The 15,918-nt window shown below is 42.6% G+C and overlaps 2 protein-coding genes across 6 annotated transcripts in view; one reads left to right on the top strand and one right to left on the bottom strand.

Moving 5' to 3' along the window:
- LOC113570092 (low-density lipoprotein receptor-related protein 8) overlaps window positions 1–7,071 on the top strand; it is a 54,164-nt gene extending 47,093 nt beyond the window's left edge. Inside the window, exons 14-19 of one of the 3 annotated variants that reach the window (XR_004777143.2) lie at window positions 1,304–1,445; window positions 2,623–2,775; window positions 3,415–3,654; window positions 4,224–4,292; window positions 5,198–5,645; window positions 5,809–7,071. Coding sequence is in view for 2 of the 3 variants with exons in the window: in XM_035536486.2 (XP_035392379.1) it covers window positions 1,304–1,445; window positions 2,623–2,775; window positions 3,415–3,654; window positions 4,224–4,292; window positions 5,198–5,529 (936 nt within the window). In the remaining variant the exon portion in view is untranslated. Of the gene's footprint in view, window positions 1–1,303; window positions 1,446–2,622; window positions 2,776–3,414; window positions 3,655–4,223; window positions 4,293–5,197 lie in introns of all 3 variants that reach the window. The other 2 variants (XM_035536487.2, XM_035536486.2) reach the window with 2 other exon arrangements.
- A 1,068-nt stretch (window positions 7,072–8,139) lies between these two features.
- The window catches only part of LOC113570091 (KN motif and ankyrin repeat domain-containing protein 4-like), a 30,955-nt gene continuing 23,176 nt past the window's right edge, over window positions 8,140–15,918 (bottom strand). For all 3 annotated transcript variants that reach the window (XM_081703248.1, XM_081703249.1, XM_026998297.3), the window contains 9 exons: window positions 15,247–15,322; window positions 13,519–15,105; window positions 12,776–12,863; window positions 12,240–12,572; window positions 12,069–12,156; window positions 11,688–11,907; window positions 11,265–11,407; window positions 10,583–10,783; window positions 8,140–8,661 (listed from right to left, as the gene is read on the bottom strand). In XM_081703248.1, the coding sequence (XP_081559374.1) occupies window positions 8,551–8,661; window positions 10,583–10,783; window positions 11,265–11,407; window positions 11,688–11,907; window positions 12,069–12,156; window positions 12,240–12,572; window positions 12,776–12,863; window positions 13,519–15,105; window positions 15,247–15,262 (2,787 nt within the window). In that variant the 5' untranslated portion in view covers window positions 15,263–15,322 and the 3' untranslated portion in view covers window positions 8,140–8,550. The remainder of the gene's footprint in view (window positions 8,662–10,582; window positions 10,784–11,264; window positions 11,408–11,687; window positions 11,908–12,068; window positions 12,157–12,239; window positions 12,573–12,775; window positions 12,864–13,518; window positions 15,106–15,246; window positions 15,323–15,918) is intronic.

Here is a 15,918-nt window from a genome sequence, read left to right as displayed (position 1 = left end):
TAGCAAATCATTTGGCAGCCATAAGTCGGTGACGGGAAGCATGCTCTGAGCTGGTTTCTCACTTTGCGTTATCCCTCTCCATGTTAGATGCCAGTGTTTCACTCCTGTCTTCTGCTAAGTGCAGATGAGCGGGGGTCACCCTCTACATCAGCCCTTGAGTGCAGGTTTAAATGGTTTCGGGCCCTCATTTCTGCCCTGCTTTACACCCACACTCTCTCTCTGATTAAGCCTTGGCAACACCGCTTCCACACAGGCCATTTGGAGTGTCAGAGAGTCAGGTTGTGTGTGTGTGTGTGTGTGTGTGTGTGTGTGTGTGTGTGTGTGTGTGTGTGTGTGTGTGTGTGTGTGTGTGTGTGTGTGTGTGTGTGTGTGTGTGTGTGTGTCTTGTGTGCATGCTTACCCGTGAATGTGTGCACACTTGCCATAACTGATTAAATGCAAGCACCAACCCCGTCAGTGTGCGGGCTTATTTTCTCATTATTTTCACGTTTTTTGAGGAGGTAGGGGTTTTGGAGCTGGGTGAACTCACCATGGTTTCAGTGGACTGAACCAGCTGCATTGATCTCTAATAGGCTTCAAAGAGCATCATAAACTGATTCTCAATCAGGTATTCATCGAGGCCCTGTATTGGGATGCATTATGCATTATTCCCTCGCTTGTAATTCAGAGTGACCAGAAATCTTTAGTTGCATCTTGTCAAACCGAATCATGTCCACGAATCGGATCATTTGATATCTCATTTCGGCAACAATTGCATTCTGCATTACTATTATAACAGCCATATTGACCTCGGATATTTCTTTTCCATGTAATCTCTGGTCTCCATGGCAACATCGCAGCCTGGCCAGTGTGCTAATAAAGAGAAATAGATAAATAAGGCACTTTCCTATAATCATGCCTCTCGAGTTATTGTTGGTGTAGTCATCTTGACATGAGCTTTTACAGCTTCACCCACTCGACTGCGTGCCTCCTATCACACAGGGATAGCTCTGACCACAGCACCTCGCCAGACAAAGCACAGGTAGAGGAGGTGTGAACGTGAACCAAAAGAGCCTGTAATCAGTGTTTTCTGTGAAAGAAAGTATAGCTTCAAAATAAATACATTCTGACAGGGCTGCTTTCCATGCTTTTATTTTGACAACGGGCCAGGGCAAGCACATTGGAGTTATCTAGCTTCATATGAGCCTACTTACGAGCCTACATTCAGGACAAACCCCATGGCTCGGTGCGCCTCCCGCTCCTCCTTCTGCCATGCTTCGGCCGCCTTTTGTTTCTCACGCCCACCGTTCCATCTGCCGGGCAGGACCGGGTGTACTGGACAGACCGAACGAAGGAGGCCGTGTACAGCGCCAACAGACTCACGGGTCAGGATGTGACCAGCCTGGCCGAACACCTCAACGACCCGCACGACATAGTGGTCTTTCACGAGCTGAATCAGCCCCAGGGTTTGTGGGAGTTGTTGTTCTTCTTTTCTTTATTTATTTTTTCCTCAGTGCGTGTCTGTGTTAGTGGGTTTGAATGCCTATAAATAGGAGAAATAAAAGGTGACTATAACATAATCCAAGCCCCGGGTATTATAATCCATTCTCTTGCAGTCGAAAAGCTTGAATATGCTATTTATACTGAACGCATTGTTTCTGCTAACACTTTATTTGAAGGTGAATACTTTGGAAAACCTAATAACGGATTTCAAAGTACTGTAACGTTCTGTCTAATAATTTGATAACATTTCTGTGTTGGCATTGTAATTATCTACTCCCACATGCCTTGGTAGCTCACAGAGATGTTACTTATGGGTCCAGGCATGACATGGAATTGTGGAAATCTCAGAGTGCATTAGACGTGACATTATTCATGCTTTTGTATAGAGTGGTTTCCATCAATTATGAAAGATAGATACTTTTACGGATACCCTAATGAACTAGTAAGAAGCTCCTTGTGTAGTCGGATATAGTGGTGTTTTAGGATTAACTCGCACCTAGTTACCTCCATAAGCAACATGTGACAATATGTGAATATGCTGTATGTTATAAAGGCGTAACAAATAAATGTTACCTAATTTTCTTATTGCAACACCTGAGTACAGAAGCCTGGGTTAGGGTTCTGCCCCATAATCACTCTATGAAAAAACAGATAAGTGCACTATACAAACCTGTTCAATATTGTTACCTCATGTAATGAAGCTGGCTGACAGTTCAAACTCCTATGGACATTTACCCGGGCATTGCGGAGGTGCCATGACCCGGATCAACTTTTGTTCCCACACCTGTCAGCCCTGTGGGTGGCAACAAGTGTATCAGAACAAGTCGCGAAAAATTCAGTGAGGCTAGTCAAACTGAACGCAGTGTATAGACTCGTGCAATGGAAAACTTGCAACTGCATACCTCAAAACACAGCATGTGGAAGTAAAAGCTGCATTTCAGGTGGAGACGAGCTGTCGGTACACATAACTAACCACTGCGATCCAGTAGTAATGGTTTAAATTGATCACTTCTATGTTTAAGTGCAGCTTTGAATCCCCCAATAAGAGATGGTGTCAGTCTGTCAGCACCATTCATGCTCATTGTTCCACTAGTGATACACGTGGTCTAACTGCATTGTCATGCTCTGCTGTGCTTGCAGCTCCCGACAGCTGCAACTTGGCTGGCGTGAGCAACGGCGGCTGCGACTTCCTGTGTCTCCGTGCACCTCAGATCAGTGAACACTCACCAAAGTACACCTGCGCATGCCCCGACGGCGAGGAACTCAGCCCAGAAACTCGCCTCTGTGTGCCTGGTGAGTCTGCACCCATAGGCAGGTGCCTGAATAGGACTTAGAATTAGTGCAGCAGTATATATGCAAAATATTGAAACAAAGAAATGAAGGTGTAAGTGATTTGACAAATGCACTAAAAATCTGCTAATTTTTTGTTTTTTTTTAATAATCTTTTGAGTTGTTTTTATTCATTACTTTTTATTTTGCATTTTATTATTTGACACCCTGCTGCAAGTTGATGATAATCAAACTTAAACTCAGTGCTAGTGGTTAAATATCTGCTATAGCTTGAAAGGATTTAGACAATAAAACAACTTGAATATTGAATAACTGCAGGAACATCGGAATCTAAGAGAAATATTGACTATAGTTTATATGAACATGCTGTTTTATTGAGAACCAGTTTCAGCGCAGCTATATTTACATTTAGGGAGCAGCTCTGTATAATTGGGTTCTTCCCCCCCCCCCCCCCCCATCCTTTTTGGAGGACTATTTAGACTATTGGCAGTGAGGGTGTGCTAGGTAGAGGGAGGACATATATCACTATGGGGTGAAAGAACCGAAAACTACACACAAAACAAGTAGTATCGTCAATACCAGGTAAACCTCTTTTAAAAAAATTCTCTTTTAAAATCTGCACCTCTCCTGCTTTTTCACCAGTCCAGAACATCACAGCACCGCCTTCCAGCCTTCCTGGCAAGGGCACCATGGAGATGGACATTGGTGCGGAGGTGGCTGTGACATCTCAGGCAGATGGCGCCATAGAGACCAGTCACCCAGCGGGCCTCTCGCCCAGACCTCACCACCAGGACGCGGCGGGCACAGCAACAGCAGCCACCTGGAGACCAGCGCTAGTGCTGAACCCTGCTTCAGGAGATGCAGGCAATCTTTCCCAACACTGTGAGTGGCCTGTCATTCACATATCCCTGTGCGGGCGTGTCTGTGTGTGTTTGATTTGTGTGTTGGATGCTGAGGGTCTGTCAGCATGGTGAACTAGGTAGGTATGGTGAGTTGTGCATTTGTGTTGGGTGAGGTCCATTTGTGAGGCCATGCTACTTTATCACTGTGATTTTAGTGAGACTGAATGTAAACATGAAGCTGTATTTTGTTTTCTTGTTTCATTTGCTAGGTCTGTAACTTTTTATTATTCCAGTGAAGTTCTTCCATCAGAGTCAGGCATAGAATAATATTTTTGCTTTTCTCCTTTTGTAAAGTTTCATTGTATTTTCAGCACAAATCCGTTTCCCCCACTGTTTAAATCTAATTATGATTCAAATCATGAGTCAGATTCAGTTCTCTATAAAAAAATAATTTATTCACTGCAGTCACTGTTCATCTGTTATCAAAAGCTTCCCCAACAAACTATACAGAGTCTATGAATCAGTAATGTACATCTTTCCAGAGTAATTCCAGTTCTTTCTCTTTGTCCTATCATTCTCCCCCTTGTCTTTTTTTGTGTCCTCTTCTAGCTGGTAACGAGGTGTTCCTCCTCGGCCACAGTCTGACCGTGGCGGTGCTTGGAGTTGTCGTCCCTGTAGGTACGCCCCTCCTCCTGCTCTTTGCCTCCCAGGTGCAGCGCGGGTGTCTATTTTAAGTGCAACTGTCTAACTTCTGTGATCTCCTGTGGGCGGCAGACTCAGCTCTATGGAAATTCACTCTGTGTTTGTGTTGGTGTGTGTGTGTGTGTGTGTGTGTGTGTGTGTTTGTTGGTGTGTCCCCGTGTGTGTGTGTGTGTGTGTGTGTGTGTGTGTGTGTGTGTGTCTGACACTGATTTATTGCACACACATTCTCTTGGCACTATCATAGGACAGTTAACAAAGATCAAGTAAGATTCTGCATACTGCAATGCAGAGGCTCTATATAAAGCAATGCATTTCTAACCGTTCTTAAACAGTAATTGCTACAGAGTTTGCAAAAGTATGATTTTGTGTTACCTGTATAATTTGAAATAAGTCTTGTTGGTGAACATTCCTTTTTAACACTTTAAATAAGCATATAATACCTTTATGTAAAAGGCTGTTCCAGTTCTGCCAAAATTTTCATTGCTTCTTTTTTGAATTGCATAAGAAAAAAAATGTTTCTTATGCAACGGCTTCTCTCCTGCCCACTTCTGCTCTCGCGCGCTCTATCTCTCACTACATCTCTTTCTCACCTTTCTCATTTATTCCACTCATCTGTCATTCTCACTCTTCACTGTCTCATTTCTCCGTCCACAAGTCTCTTGCTTTCTCTTTCATCTCACATCCTGTCACGTTGCTTCATCACTCTTGGCGTCTTTTTTCCCTGCATCTACCCTTGACTTCCACTCTCGATCCCTCTGTCTCCTCCTCCTGCCCTTTCTCTCGCTGCTGTGGCTGCCTTATCAGTCATTCCACCACTAGTTCAAGCACGTGTTAACATCTCCCCACCCCCTCCCCCTCGGCTGTGTGTTAAACGCATGCAGTTCCTGTCGTTGCCACAGTGGTGTTCGGCTTGGCGTGCGGCGCTGCCTACCTCATCTACCGCACCTGGAGGAGCAGGAGCACCAAAAGCATGAACTTCGACAACCCTGTCTACCGCAAGACCACCGGCGATGCCGACGATGACGAGATCCACATCGGACGGGCGGAGGGGCTGGCTGGACACTGCCACCCCTACCCGGTCCCGGTGGCAGGCGTGGGCAGCGTGGGCACTGGCACGTGTCCACCCTTCATCGCTCTCCCTCTCGGGAGCGGCGTGCCCGACCCTGCCACGCACTGGTACACGGAGCAGCCTACCATATCCAGTTCCAAGTGACGAGGGGAGGAGGCCCACGGACCCTGTCAAGGGACTGGTATAGGGCCTGGCACAGAGGAGGACTACGAAACTATGGCCGCCCACAACACAGAGATGCAGAGTGATATTCAGATTGGGTCAGTGTGGCCACTGCAGCCCTGAGTGAAGTGTTTCACAGTGAATCATATGCAGTGTATCAGCTCGTCTAATTCTTAGCGAAAGTCAACAGTGATAATTTTTTAAATTTATTTATTTTCTGTGTGTGTGTTTGGTTTTTTTTTGAAATCTGAAATACAACAGAAGTGAGATTCACTCCAGGCTAATCTGAACCCAGATTGAGAAGATCCGCTGATTTGGTGCTGAGTGCCAGGTTAAACCCCAAGACCAGCATCCTCAATGCGCCTTCATTGCACTGATACAAATCACTGTTGGAGTTCCCCATCAGGATACAACAGTATTGTTAACATCTTGCTTTGTTTATATAGAGAGCAGCCTGTTTTTACCCAGTTTCCTCTCTGATGTCCTCGCCGTGTTGTTCTTTTTCCTTTCGGCTGCTTGCAAGTTCCCCCTGCGGCATTACCTTCGCACGCAGCTGCTGTCTGGCAGGGATGGGAATGTGGAGCAGCTCCTTAGAGAACCGTGCTCAAGGTTACTCAGAGTTGGACGACACAGGTGCAGACAAAGGGCGTTGGTCGTTGTCAGCAAGTGTTTCTTCAGGAAACTGGCTGTCCGGGTCAGCTTTTCGCAGTTGTAAGTGATGAGTCTCGCTCTCGCACTCTCTCTCTCTCTCTCCCTTTCTCTGCACTAAAAAGCACTGTGTCAATTGTAACATTAGCATCCTGCTAAAATTAAGCTTATATGACCTAAAATGCAGTTTTAGGTAAAAGGCAGTGTGGTCATGTTTAGTTGCTATGGGAATGGAACATTCCAGGTGGTTTTACTCTGTTCACAGAGAACGGTAAGAATGCAGAACATGCATACCTCATGTGTAAACTGAAGGGTGCAAGTCTGGTCTCAGGGAGGTGGAACACTGTGTGTGTGTGTGTGTGTGTGTGTGTGTGCGTACAGTATGGCATTACTCTGTTTTAATAATGAAATTAGGCTGTGTATTACCTAAAGAGATCAAGCCATAGGTAATAAGACATTGGCAATAAATGAATTACCATGCATTCAATAGACAGCTTATCTGTCTTGAACCCAGCTGAGCAGACTCCTGTCTGGATCGTCAGGTGATGCAGGATTTCTCCTACTGTGAAACCTTGTGTTGGTGATGGGAAGGAAAAGGGGTTTTTATTTCTTTGACTATTTATGCTGTCCACTCTTTTAGCTAAAACTTTGAATCCAAATTCTGAAAACCTGAAAATCCAAATTCTTTATTCTTCGAATAAAATGACAACCCCAAAATGGGCTTCCCAAGTCTCTCCTCCATCACATCCTCACCGCTTAACCTGCTGACATTACCTCACTGATGTGGATTAAAATAGCTCAGATTTGAAACTTGGGATAGGTTATGTGCAAGTAAGAGTGTGTGTGTGTGTGTGTGTGTGTGTGTGTGTGTGTGTGTGTGTGTGTGACAAAGCCATCCAATAAAAGTGTTGTGTGTCTAAGTTGCGATATGTAGATATGTTTTCATACAAATACTTTTGATACAGTAATGTAACATATGTACATAAGATTTTAGATTAAACTGTTGACCATGGATTCATTTATTTGTATAAAATAAGGGTTTCTTTAATATAAATGTAACTTCCATTATGCCAAAGTGTGTTATTTTTGGTGGTTTTCTTTTTTTTTGTTTGCTTTTATTCTTTAGACTGTGTACATCACTCACAGATGGTACATTTTAAAAGACTGTGTTAATGCATATGACATTTTGTACTGAATTTTTTTTGTGCCTTAATTCAGTTTACATTTGCACTCATTTTTATTTTGATCCACTTTACTCTGTAACAGAGAACTTCATTTGTGGTAACAAGGTCTCCCTTGTTTTTCTATCAAATGTTGTTAATATGTCTGCTTATAAAAATGCATACAAAACCATTTCTCATTGCCTTTCACTCAAGCACCTCATAAAAATATTTTTCATCACAAAAAAACAAGCAGGCTCTGTTTGAGCTCAAGAGGATTTTTAGATTTAATAGGGTCACCCTGAGCACACTGCTGCGATGACAGACCTGAAGTTGGTTTTTCTTGACGAATGATGGAGCGTGTCCGTGCGAACTAGTGTCTCTTGCAGAATTGAATTAATTGATTAACAGTCCAAGACAGTTGTGGGGGTCCAGAAATTGTTGTGCCAGCGGGCAGTTCAAAAGCACCCAGAAAGAAATGGAACACTGTGATATATCCTACAGAGAGATGATTTAATATCTCCATTAATCTAATTCCCTCACCTTTAACAGAAGGTTCAAGCAAGGTAAGGTATTTGCTGGAAAGGGCCTTTTGATGGTCTTGCTCGTGTGTTTTATTGATGCGGGTCGTTAGGGAGCGGGCGATGTGTCGGCATGGTAATGCTCATGGAGGAGATGTGCTCTCTGCACATGATGAGCTGAAGGTCAGTTCAGTAACCACAGGCACAAAATGAGCAGGAGAGGATGCCACCAGAGTGAAATTAGAGCTACAATCAGGCATAAATCAACAGAGTTCATCTATTGTGCAATAAGTTCATATTGTGCAAAATGTTTTACATTATACAACACATTGGGAGCGTAACAAAATTTAAATTAGCATTGGTTATTCGTCACTCCAACTGATTTGAGAATACATTAGGCTGGACACAAAATATATTTATGTATTATACAGTATATGTGGTGTCATTCCCAGCAAAAGCAAAAAAAAATTTTTTTTAATAAGTGCCTTATACAACAGTAAACAAAATTAATGAGATATTGCAGAATCTGAGTTGTATGACCTGGAATGTTGTATGACAAACTTGATGTGAAAATCAGCTAAAGGAAAGGCTGTCTTGGGTATAAATGGTTTCTGCATGCATGGCCAAATACAAGAGAGTTAATAAAATAAATAACCAGATGGCAGCGTCTCTCTCTAAGACATCTTGCATTTGTCCTGGCCTCTGGTGTGGGTGCGGGCTTTGAGCAGATCGGCTATCTCTGTGTGGGAGGCCTGCGTGGCCAGCGACAACGCACTGCGGCCACCCTGCACACAAAAGCAAAGGAAATGGACGCTGGAGGACAGAGGAGAGGCTGTGCCATAGCGGGTAACGTTTCAGTGAGCCAGAATTCCACAAGCATAAGTTTGCTCATCTTGTCTCTCGCTGGCATAATATAGTGAGCATGACATTATAGGTAACAAACCCCCAGCCTTACAGGACATCTACCAGTCAGGCTACTGAGCCAGCTATAGGTCATTCCCTAATCTCTGTCATCAGTGAGTTACTTTGTGTTGAGAAGCAGAGAAGCCTATGTTTTTAAAATTATTATTACCTGTGCCTCACAACAAGAATTTCATTGTATGAATGTACTGGACATTTGTGCATGTGACAAATAAACTTGAACTGTAAAGGACGTAGGCTTGGCCAAGAACTAAGATAAGGATTAATAACACCAGAGTATTATCAGACCATGTCTGGGGTCAAACATTATCAGGCCATGTCTGGGGTTGAACATTTTACAGGATTTCATAGTTCACAGAAATCTCACTTAAAAAATAAATCATTATGCTATAAATGCAAATTTGTATAATAATGAACGAACACCATTTAACATGACCTCAATTGCATAATGCAAATGTGTTTCCTTCATTGTTAGTGACATTAGCATTATGGGGGAAGTAATCCTTTAATCATTGACTTCAAATCAATTATTAAAACTACACCCCATCATAGATGTAATTAGGAGGAAGAAAAGGCCTAGAATCTCTACAGGAAGTGGGCTTATCCAGTGGTGGCTTCTCCAGATGTGGAGAATGGATTGCACATCATACCAGCTCTCTAAGACTAATGTAAGGAAAACGTGATTTGACTCAAAGGCCAGATTCAGCTGTGGAGGAGCAGGCCTGACAGATTTCATTGTCACATATGCATCCAAATAACCTCTCTCTCACTTTCTCTCTCTGGTTCTTTTTCATTCTCTTTCTTACTCACTTTCTCTCTTCTACTCTCCCTCTCTCATTCCTTTCCCCTGTCCCTCCCATTTGCCTAGAAAGGGTTTCCACAACAAAGGGTGATTAGATCGTTGTCTTGTTCTAGAGCTTTTATTCTCGTGCACTTTGTTAAAGGTATTTTATGTGCTGAGAGTCTAATCCACACTGTTGTCCAGTCTTCTTGTTCTAAGTTTTTTTGAACCAGGGAAATGTACTGCAGTTCAAATGTATTTCATAGCCAGTTCTGAGTATTTTAAAATGTCTGTAGAGAATGAATATCAGAAAAACATATTTACAGCACATTACAGCAAATAAATATGCGACTAACACACAAGCCATCGCTACAGACTAGAACTGTAATTGTGTCCACTAGATGGCACTTAGACTGGTTTCATAACAATGCAAAGAACCTGTTCCCACAGAGTTGAGGTCAGTCCAGTCAGTGCGGTCAAGCTGCAAGCCTCAATTAACATGGCAGTCTCTGAAGGTAATATATATGCATTACTTCTGTTGAACTTGGACTGCTTTAAAGTACCCATCACAGCTTAGTTTAGCTACCGCAAGGATTCGGCAGAGTTCCCAGGCCAACTCTGACTTGAACAAAGGATAAATCTGCAGTGTTTTATTATTAGTTATGATGGATTATTATTTATTATTAACAATCACAGTAGGTTCTCATTATTTTGCCAGAAATGCAGCCTGAGGTTTGAGGTTTTGAAAGTTCAATAAATAACATCAAAGTAGATAAAATTGTGTGGAAAACAAAACAGTCATCCTCTATCCTGGGTTCAGGTCATCTTTTTCAACTCTCTATTCTTTATACTGTACTTTTTTCTCTGGCCATGAGTAACTAGTGTTCCCTGCCAATCACAAGCTGCTGGCTTCTTTACCATGGTTAGGAACAGTGAATAATTTTCATTTAGCAATCACTTTGAGGGCCCTTTAATGACTGTCCACCATTCTGAGCAGGACTTACCTTATCTGTTAGGTTGACATCACAGTCAGGGTCCATGAGCAGTATTCGCACGATGTCAGTGTGCCCGCGGTCGCAGGCACTAATTAGGGCAGTGGTGCCCGCTCGATCTTGGGCATTAATGTTTGCTCCGTGTGCCAGCAGAAGGCGAACAGTGGATGCCCGGCCATGCCTGACTGCCAGGTGCAGAGCTGTCTGCCCCACCTTCAGAGGAAAATGCACCAAGGACTGTGTATGCAAATAGAGGCTGGGACATTTTTTCACATGTATTGCACATAATATTCTAAATCATGGGTGCCCAAGTCTGTTAAAGGAGATCGGCCACCCTGCAGAGTTTAGCCCTAAGCTTATACTAAAACACCTTATCATGTAAAATCAAGGTCAGGAATTGAAAGCCAGGTGAGATTGTGATTAGAACTAAATTCAACAGGACCAGACTTGGGCACCTTCATCCTAAATCAATGACTAGGAGGATGTGTGAAAGAACAAAGAAACAGCAGGTATAGCAACAAAAAACAAAAAACAAAAAAAGTGCATGCATGGGTACTTCATGGAATGTCTGAAACAACTTTCTGTCCTCCATGTTAAAGTTCCTACCCTCTATGTTAACTGGACCAGATCAGTGTGGAAGCATCCCTACATGCCAAGACAATTGCGCCTCAACTGAGACAGCATTGTTACTCACCTGACCGACGCGGGCATTAACATCGCCAAACTCCATCAGTTGCTGGATGACCTTGATGTCCTCTGGAGAATCCACAGGTAAAAGAGAGGCCAGCATTATGGCTGTGTATCCAATTTTGTTTCTCAGGTCCACGTCACACATGCCTGTAGACAAAATAAAACAGTTCAATAGGTTTTGGGAAAATTATTTCAGCAAAGTATTTTGGTGGTGCAATCAAGCTTTCTGGATTGATCAAAAACATATCCAGGAAAGAAGGTGCAAAACCTTTGGTGTACTTAATGATAAACCAAAATTGGCAAAGAAAAAAACCCAAAAACAAATTCAGAAGTCATGTGATCATTTTTGAGAACTGATTGACCATTATGTAACTTCCAGTCAATTATTTTGTTATGTAAGATTCCATGTTCCCATATTGTTACTTACCCATGTCTAAGAGGAGTTTGACAATGTTGAAGTTGGAATGGGACAAGCTGTAATGCAGGGCTGTATTGCCATTGTCATCCACCATGTTGATCAGAAACTGAAGGACTGTTGGCGTTTGTGTGGCCACTTCACTGATATAGAGAGCAACAGTGTTGGCACACGAGTCCTCCTCAGCAGCTATATGGAACCACTTCTGGAAGACGACCATCAGAGCCTGTCTCTGAATGAGTAAAAGTAATGTGAGATATTTTCTTTTACAATGATTAATAAAGATTTCTTTTGCATCAGTGTTTAACTTGTCTCAAATAAGTGTCAAAGTAATGAGTGAGACTTATTCTTTCAGATGTTCGGAGAGTTTGTGTAAATCACTGTAGGAATTACCATTTCATCATTTGGTTCAGCCACTTCATCCATATGTTCCTTCAGGAAGTAACATGCATTAATAAAGTCTTTGTCAACCATTGTCTCCCTGGAAAAACAGAATTTTTGATTGTTGATGCTGCCTTACTACAGATAATTTACTCAAAACATGCACACATGACTATAGCTTACCTGCCTCCTTCACCTTCTGATGACTCATGTGACTCAGCTCTGGAACATGTGCTGTCCTGCTTGGCATTTTCTTTAACTGGCTGGTCATCTGGACTTTGAGCTTCACTTGTCGACTCTAGTAAATCTATATCTGTCATGGTCTCTTTTAAGTCACCTCCACCTTTACTTGTCTCTGGAGGGTTGTTTCTTTTTGCAGCCTGCTCTGTAGTGGTCAATGTAGTACTCCACAGCTGTGGTTGAGTAGCGTCAATTTGGAGAATCTCTTGGTCAAAACCTTGAGCACAAAAGTTTGGCATTACAGTACTGTCCTCTACATCTTGTCCTCCACTAGACCTGCAGAGATATAACAAGATAAAGGCAGTATGTCAGCATTTGGATAATTAAATTTCGTTTGTTAAATGATTTCATTCTAATGTTTACTGTACCTTATTCTAATAAACAGTAACACACAGTAAAAGTAAACTACTATTACTAAACATAGAAACCTCATACAACTGTGCTATGCCTGTAAGTATAAATGAGGTAACAGTCCTTACCTCTCTCTACAACTGACTGGTAAAGTGCTTTCCCCTTCTTTGGACTTATCAACTACAGATATTTGATCCTCTGTCCTGGACTCTTGGGCTTAAATATACAGGAATGCAGCAGATATACAAAAGGTACAAGATTATAAATATGAATGTAGACATTCATTGCACATTTATTGTTTGGTAGATAGCTGGCTGTTGTAACTAAGAACTGCAGGGTTGAATTAATACCTGCAGTGTTGAATCAGCTCATCAGCTCTTACTGACTTTAAATAAATGCTGTAGGTGTTAACTCAACACAAGCGTTTTTGGTCAGGGGTTAGAAGAAAGCAGCAACCAGAATGAAGCAGATTTCTCCAGATCTCTTCCACACTGGAAGGTCTCCAGCTACTTATCCCAACTAATTGACAGTATTTAGCTGATGCTTCTATCCAAAGCAACTTACAATTATGACTGAGTACAACTTGAGCAATTGAGGGTTAAGGGTCTTGCTCAGGGACCCAAGAGTGGCAGCTTGGCAGTGATGGGGCTTGAACCAGCAACCTTCAGATTACAAGTCAAGTGCCTCCACTACTGAGCAACTAATGTTGCTGCCATGACCAAGGAATAAGTCCTAAGACTCCTTCAGAATAGCAGCCCCTGTTACAGGGGGTATGCTTGTAAACGTCCTTCACTGCTTAAATAAAGGATTCTTTACTCCTTTGAAGTTTTAAGGTTTCAGTATCAGTAAACAGTTGCATTTATAAATTTACCTGGTGGTGGCACCGCTTCTGCAGAGGACACATAAACTGAGAGTAGGCTGACAAGACTAACCAGCTCCTTTTGGATTGAGCAGACACGTGGAGGCAGGTGCTCAGAGGGCAGGACTCTTCCTGATGACTCATCTCTGCAGAGACATTCCCACTGCTCATGCAGGAGCTCTTGTACTCTTTTCACATGGTGTTCCATGTCTGCACGTGATCCTGCAGGTTTCCCTGATGTATGTGTTTTAAGGTTCCCCTCTAAACACACTTGGCTACAGTTACTTGGCTCCTGTGAATAAGCTACAACAGATTGTTCTGACTTTAATGTTTTTACCGACGTGTCTTTGGATGAAGGCTCAATCTCCAATGCATTGTTCACACAGTGTAGGTGCACCACTCCCCTCTCGGCCCTGACCCAGACATTTTCAGTGTTTTTGGTCAGCTCCCTTATTCTCTCATCTTTTGTACAGCTCTCCTGCATCTGCTCCTTCAGCAAATCTCTTGTTTTATACAATTCTGACTCTAGCTCATGGAGTTTCTGTTCCAGCATGACAACTTTCCTCTGGAGAGTCTCAGGAAGGGACTTGGTTTTCTCTCCATGATCCAAAGGATCTTTGACATCTCTGACTATCTTAGTCACTTGCACATCACCACCAATTTCCATGAATGCCTTCTCTGTTCTTAAGGGTATCACCATTGCATCCACTTGCTCAGATGATGCCTTGACATTCTCTTCCAGCTGCTCATATTCCCGATTCATCCAATCATCATTTGACTTTATTTTACTCTGTGCAGCTTTGGAAAGCTGTGTCACAGAGTCTGAAGTAACTGTGCTTTGTGGTTGACCTGCAAATAAATCCAGGAGCCCTGCAGAATTATTTTGGGATTGGACTTTGAGGAGGAGTCTGTCTCGCTCCTCCTGCAGGATGCACAGCTGGGCTTTGAGTTCTGGTATGTTCTTGACCTCTTCCTCAAGTTCTGCCACCCGTTGTAAAGCTGCAATGAGCTGCTGAAGAGTCCCATTCACCCCTCCAATCTTTCTTTCTGGTCTGTGGAAGACATCTTCAGAGGACCCATTTTCTTCTACAAGATAATCCCTTGAACCATTGGGGCTGGTTGGGTCCTCGGTAGACTCTGAGTGTTTCCTTAGTAACACTGTCAGGGGTAAACTGGAGGCACGCAGTAAATTTGGTCTTACATGAAGTCCCAAGGGCTGCTCATCAAAAGCTTGAATAGTGGCATGCATCTCAGCAGATCTGAAGGAACTGTAGACAGTCTCTGATTGCCTGATAAGACCAGATGACTCACTAGTCTTCTCAGAGTCTGCAAGTGGAGGCTTGGGAAATAAGGTGCCAATGGAGTTCCACTGAGAGGTTCTGCAGCCATAACCAGGCAAACTTAGGTTGCGTGACAGGGAGCCAGCATACTGGCTGCGCTGTTTGCGTTGAAACTGCACTCTCCTGATGGTGTTGCCTTTTTCAATATCATCCACATACTTAAGGAAATCAAGGTCTAAATGAAATCCATAGGGTGTCTCAACAGAGTAAGAGGATGGTCTTCTGCAACTTCCATTCTCTTTTGGAGAAAAACCATTCACTGAGGAAAGACATGCAAAAGAATTATGTTTCTGAAACAGCATATACTGTATTAAAATAAATTTTAAAAAGACAATTTGGCTGCTCAGAAGTCTGCCATCTGAACAAAATAGACAGCCTGAAGGTTTTAATAAATCGATACCTTTCTGTGCATCCATTGTTTGTGTACTTCTGACATCTGTTCTATCAACTTGATGGAGTTTTCCTTGTTTGCCTAACTGTATATAAAAAGTTTAAATGGTGATTAGACTGTGTTGATTTGAAAGTGACAAAACAGATATGCATGCTATTGTCTTGCACTGTTGCTTTTCAAAGCTTCCCTGCACAGAAGACTTTGTGTGACTTTTTCTTCATACTCACTACCCCCACCCAACTGTCTCCCTCACTCTCTCTGACCACACAAGCACTGAGGGCGCACCACAAAGGCAGCCACAGCCCAAACAATGTAAGTTATGCAGTAAACACATAAACAGCTGAGACCAAACACTTACACTCACTTGCATGGAATATGTAACCCATACAGGCTTCTACAAACCTCATTCTATGCCAAGCAAAAACCATCTTATCAAAAATCTCCTATCCCAGTAATCCTAATGAGCCAAAAAGGCATTAGCTGGGCTTTTTCAGATACTGTGATATGTAGGTTGTCCCAAAACTAGCCACAAGGAGTTTAAAGGATAAGCCAGTCTGCCTTTGAATATTTTCATTTCATCATGAGAAATTTTCCATTTATTTGGCTAAGGAACAAGCCACGTTAGAACAAGAGCATAATTTAAAAAATGTTAAGGATTAGCTGTGGACAAATTGGAATATG

Source organism: Electrophorus electricus, chromosome 20 (genome assembly GCF_041902795.1).
Source record: "Electrophorus electricus isolate QZ-2024a chromosome 20, ASM4190279v1, whole genome shotgun sequence".
Taxonomy (NCBI): domain Eukaryota; kingdom Metazoa; phylum Chordata; class Actinopteri; order Gymnotiformes; family Gymnotidae; genus Electrophorus; species Electrophorus electricus.
Note: the sequence above shows the minus strand (reverse complement) of the source record. Positions and strands in the feature narration are given on the sequence as shown.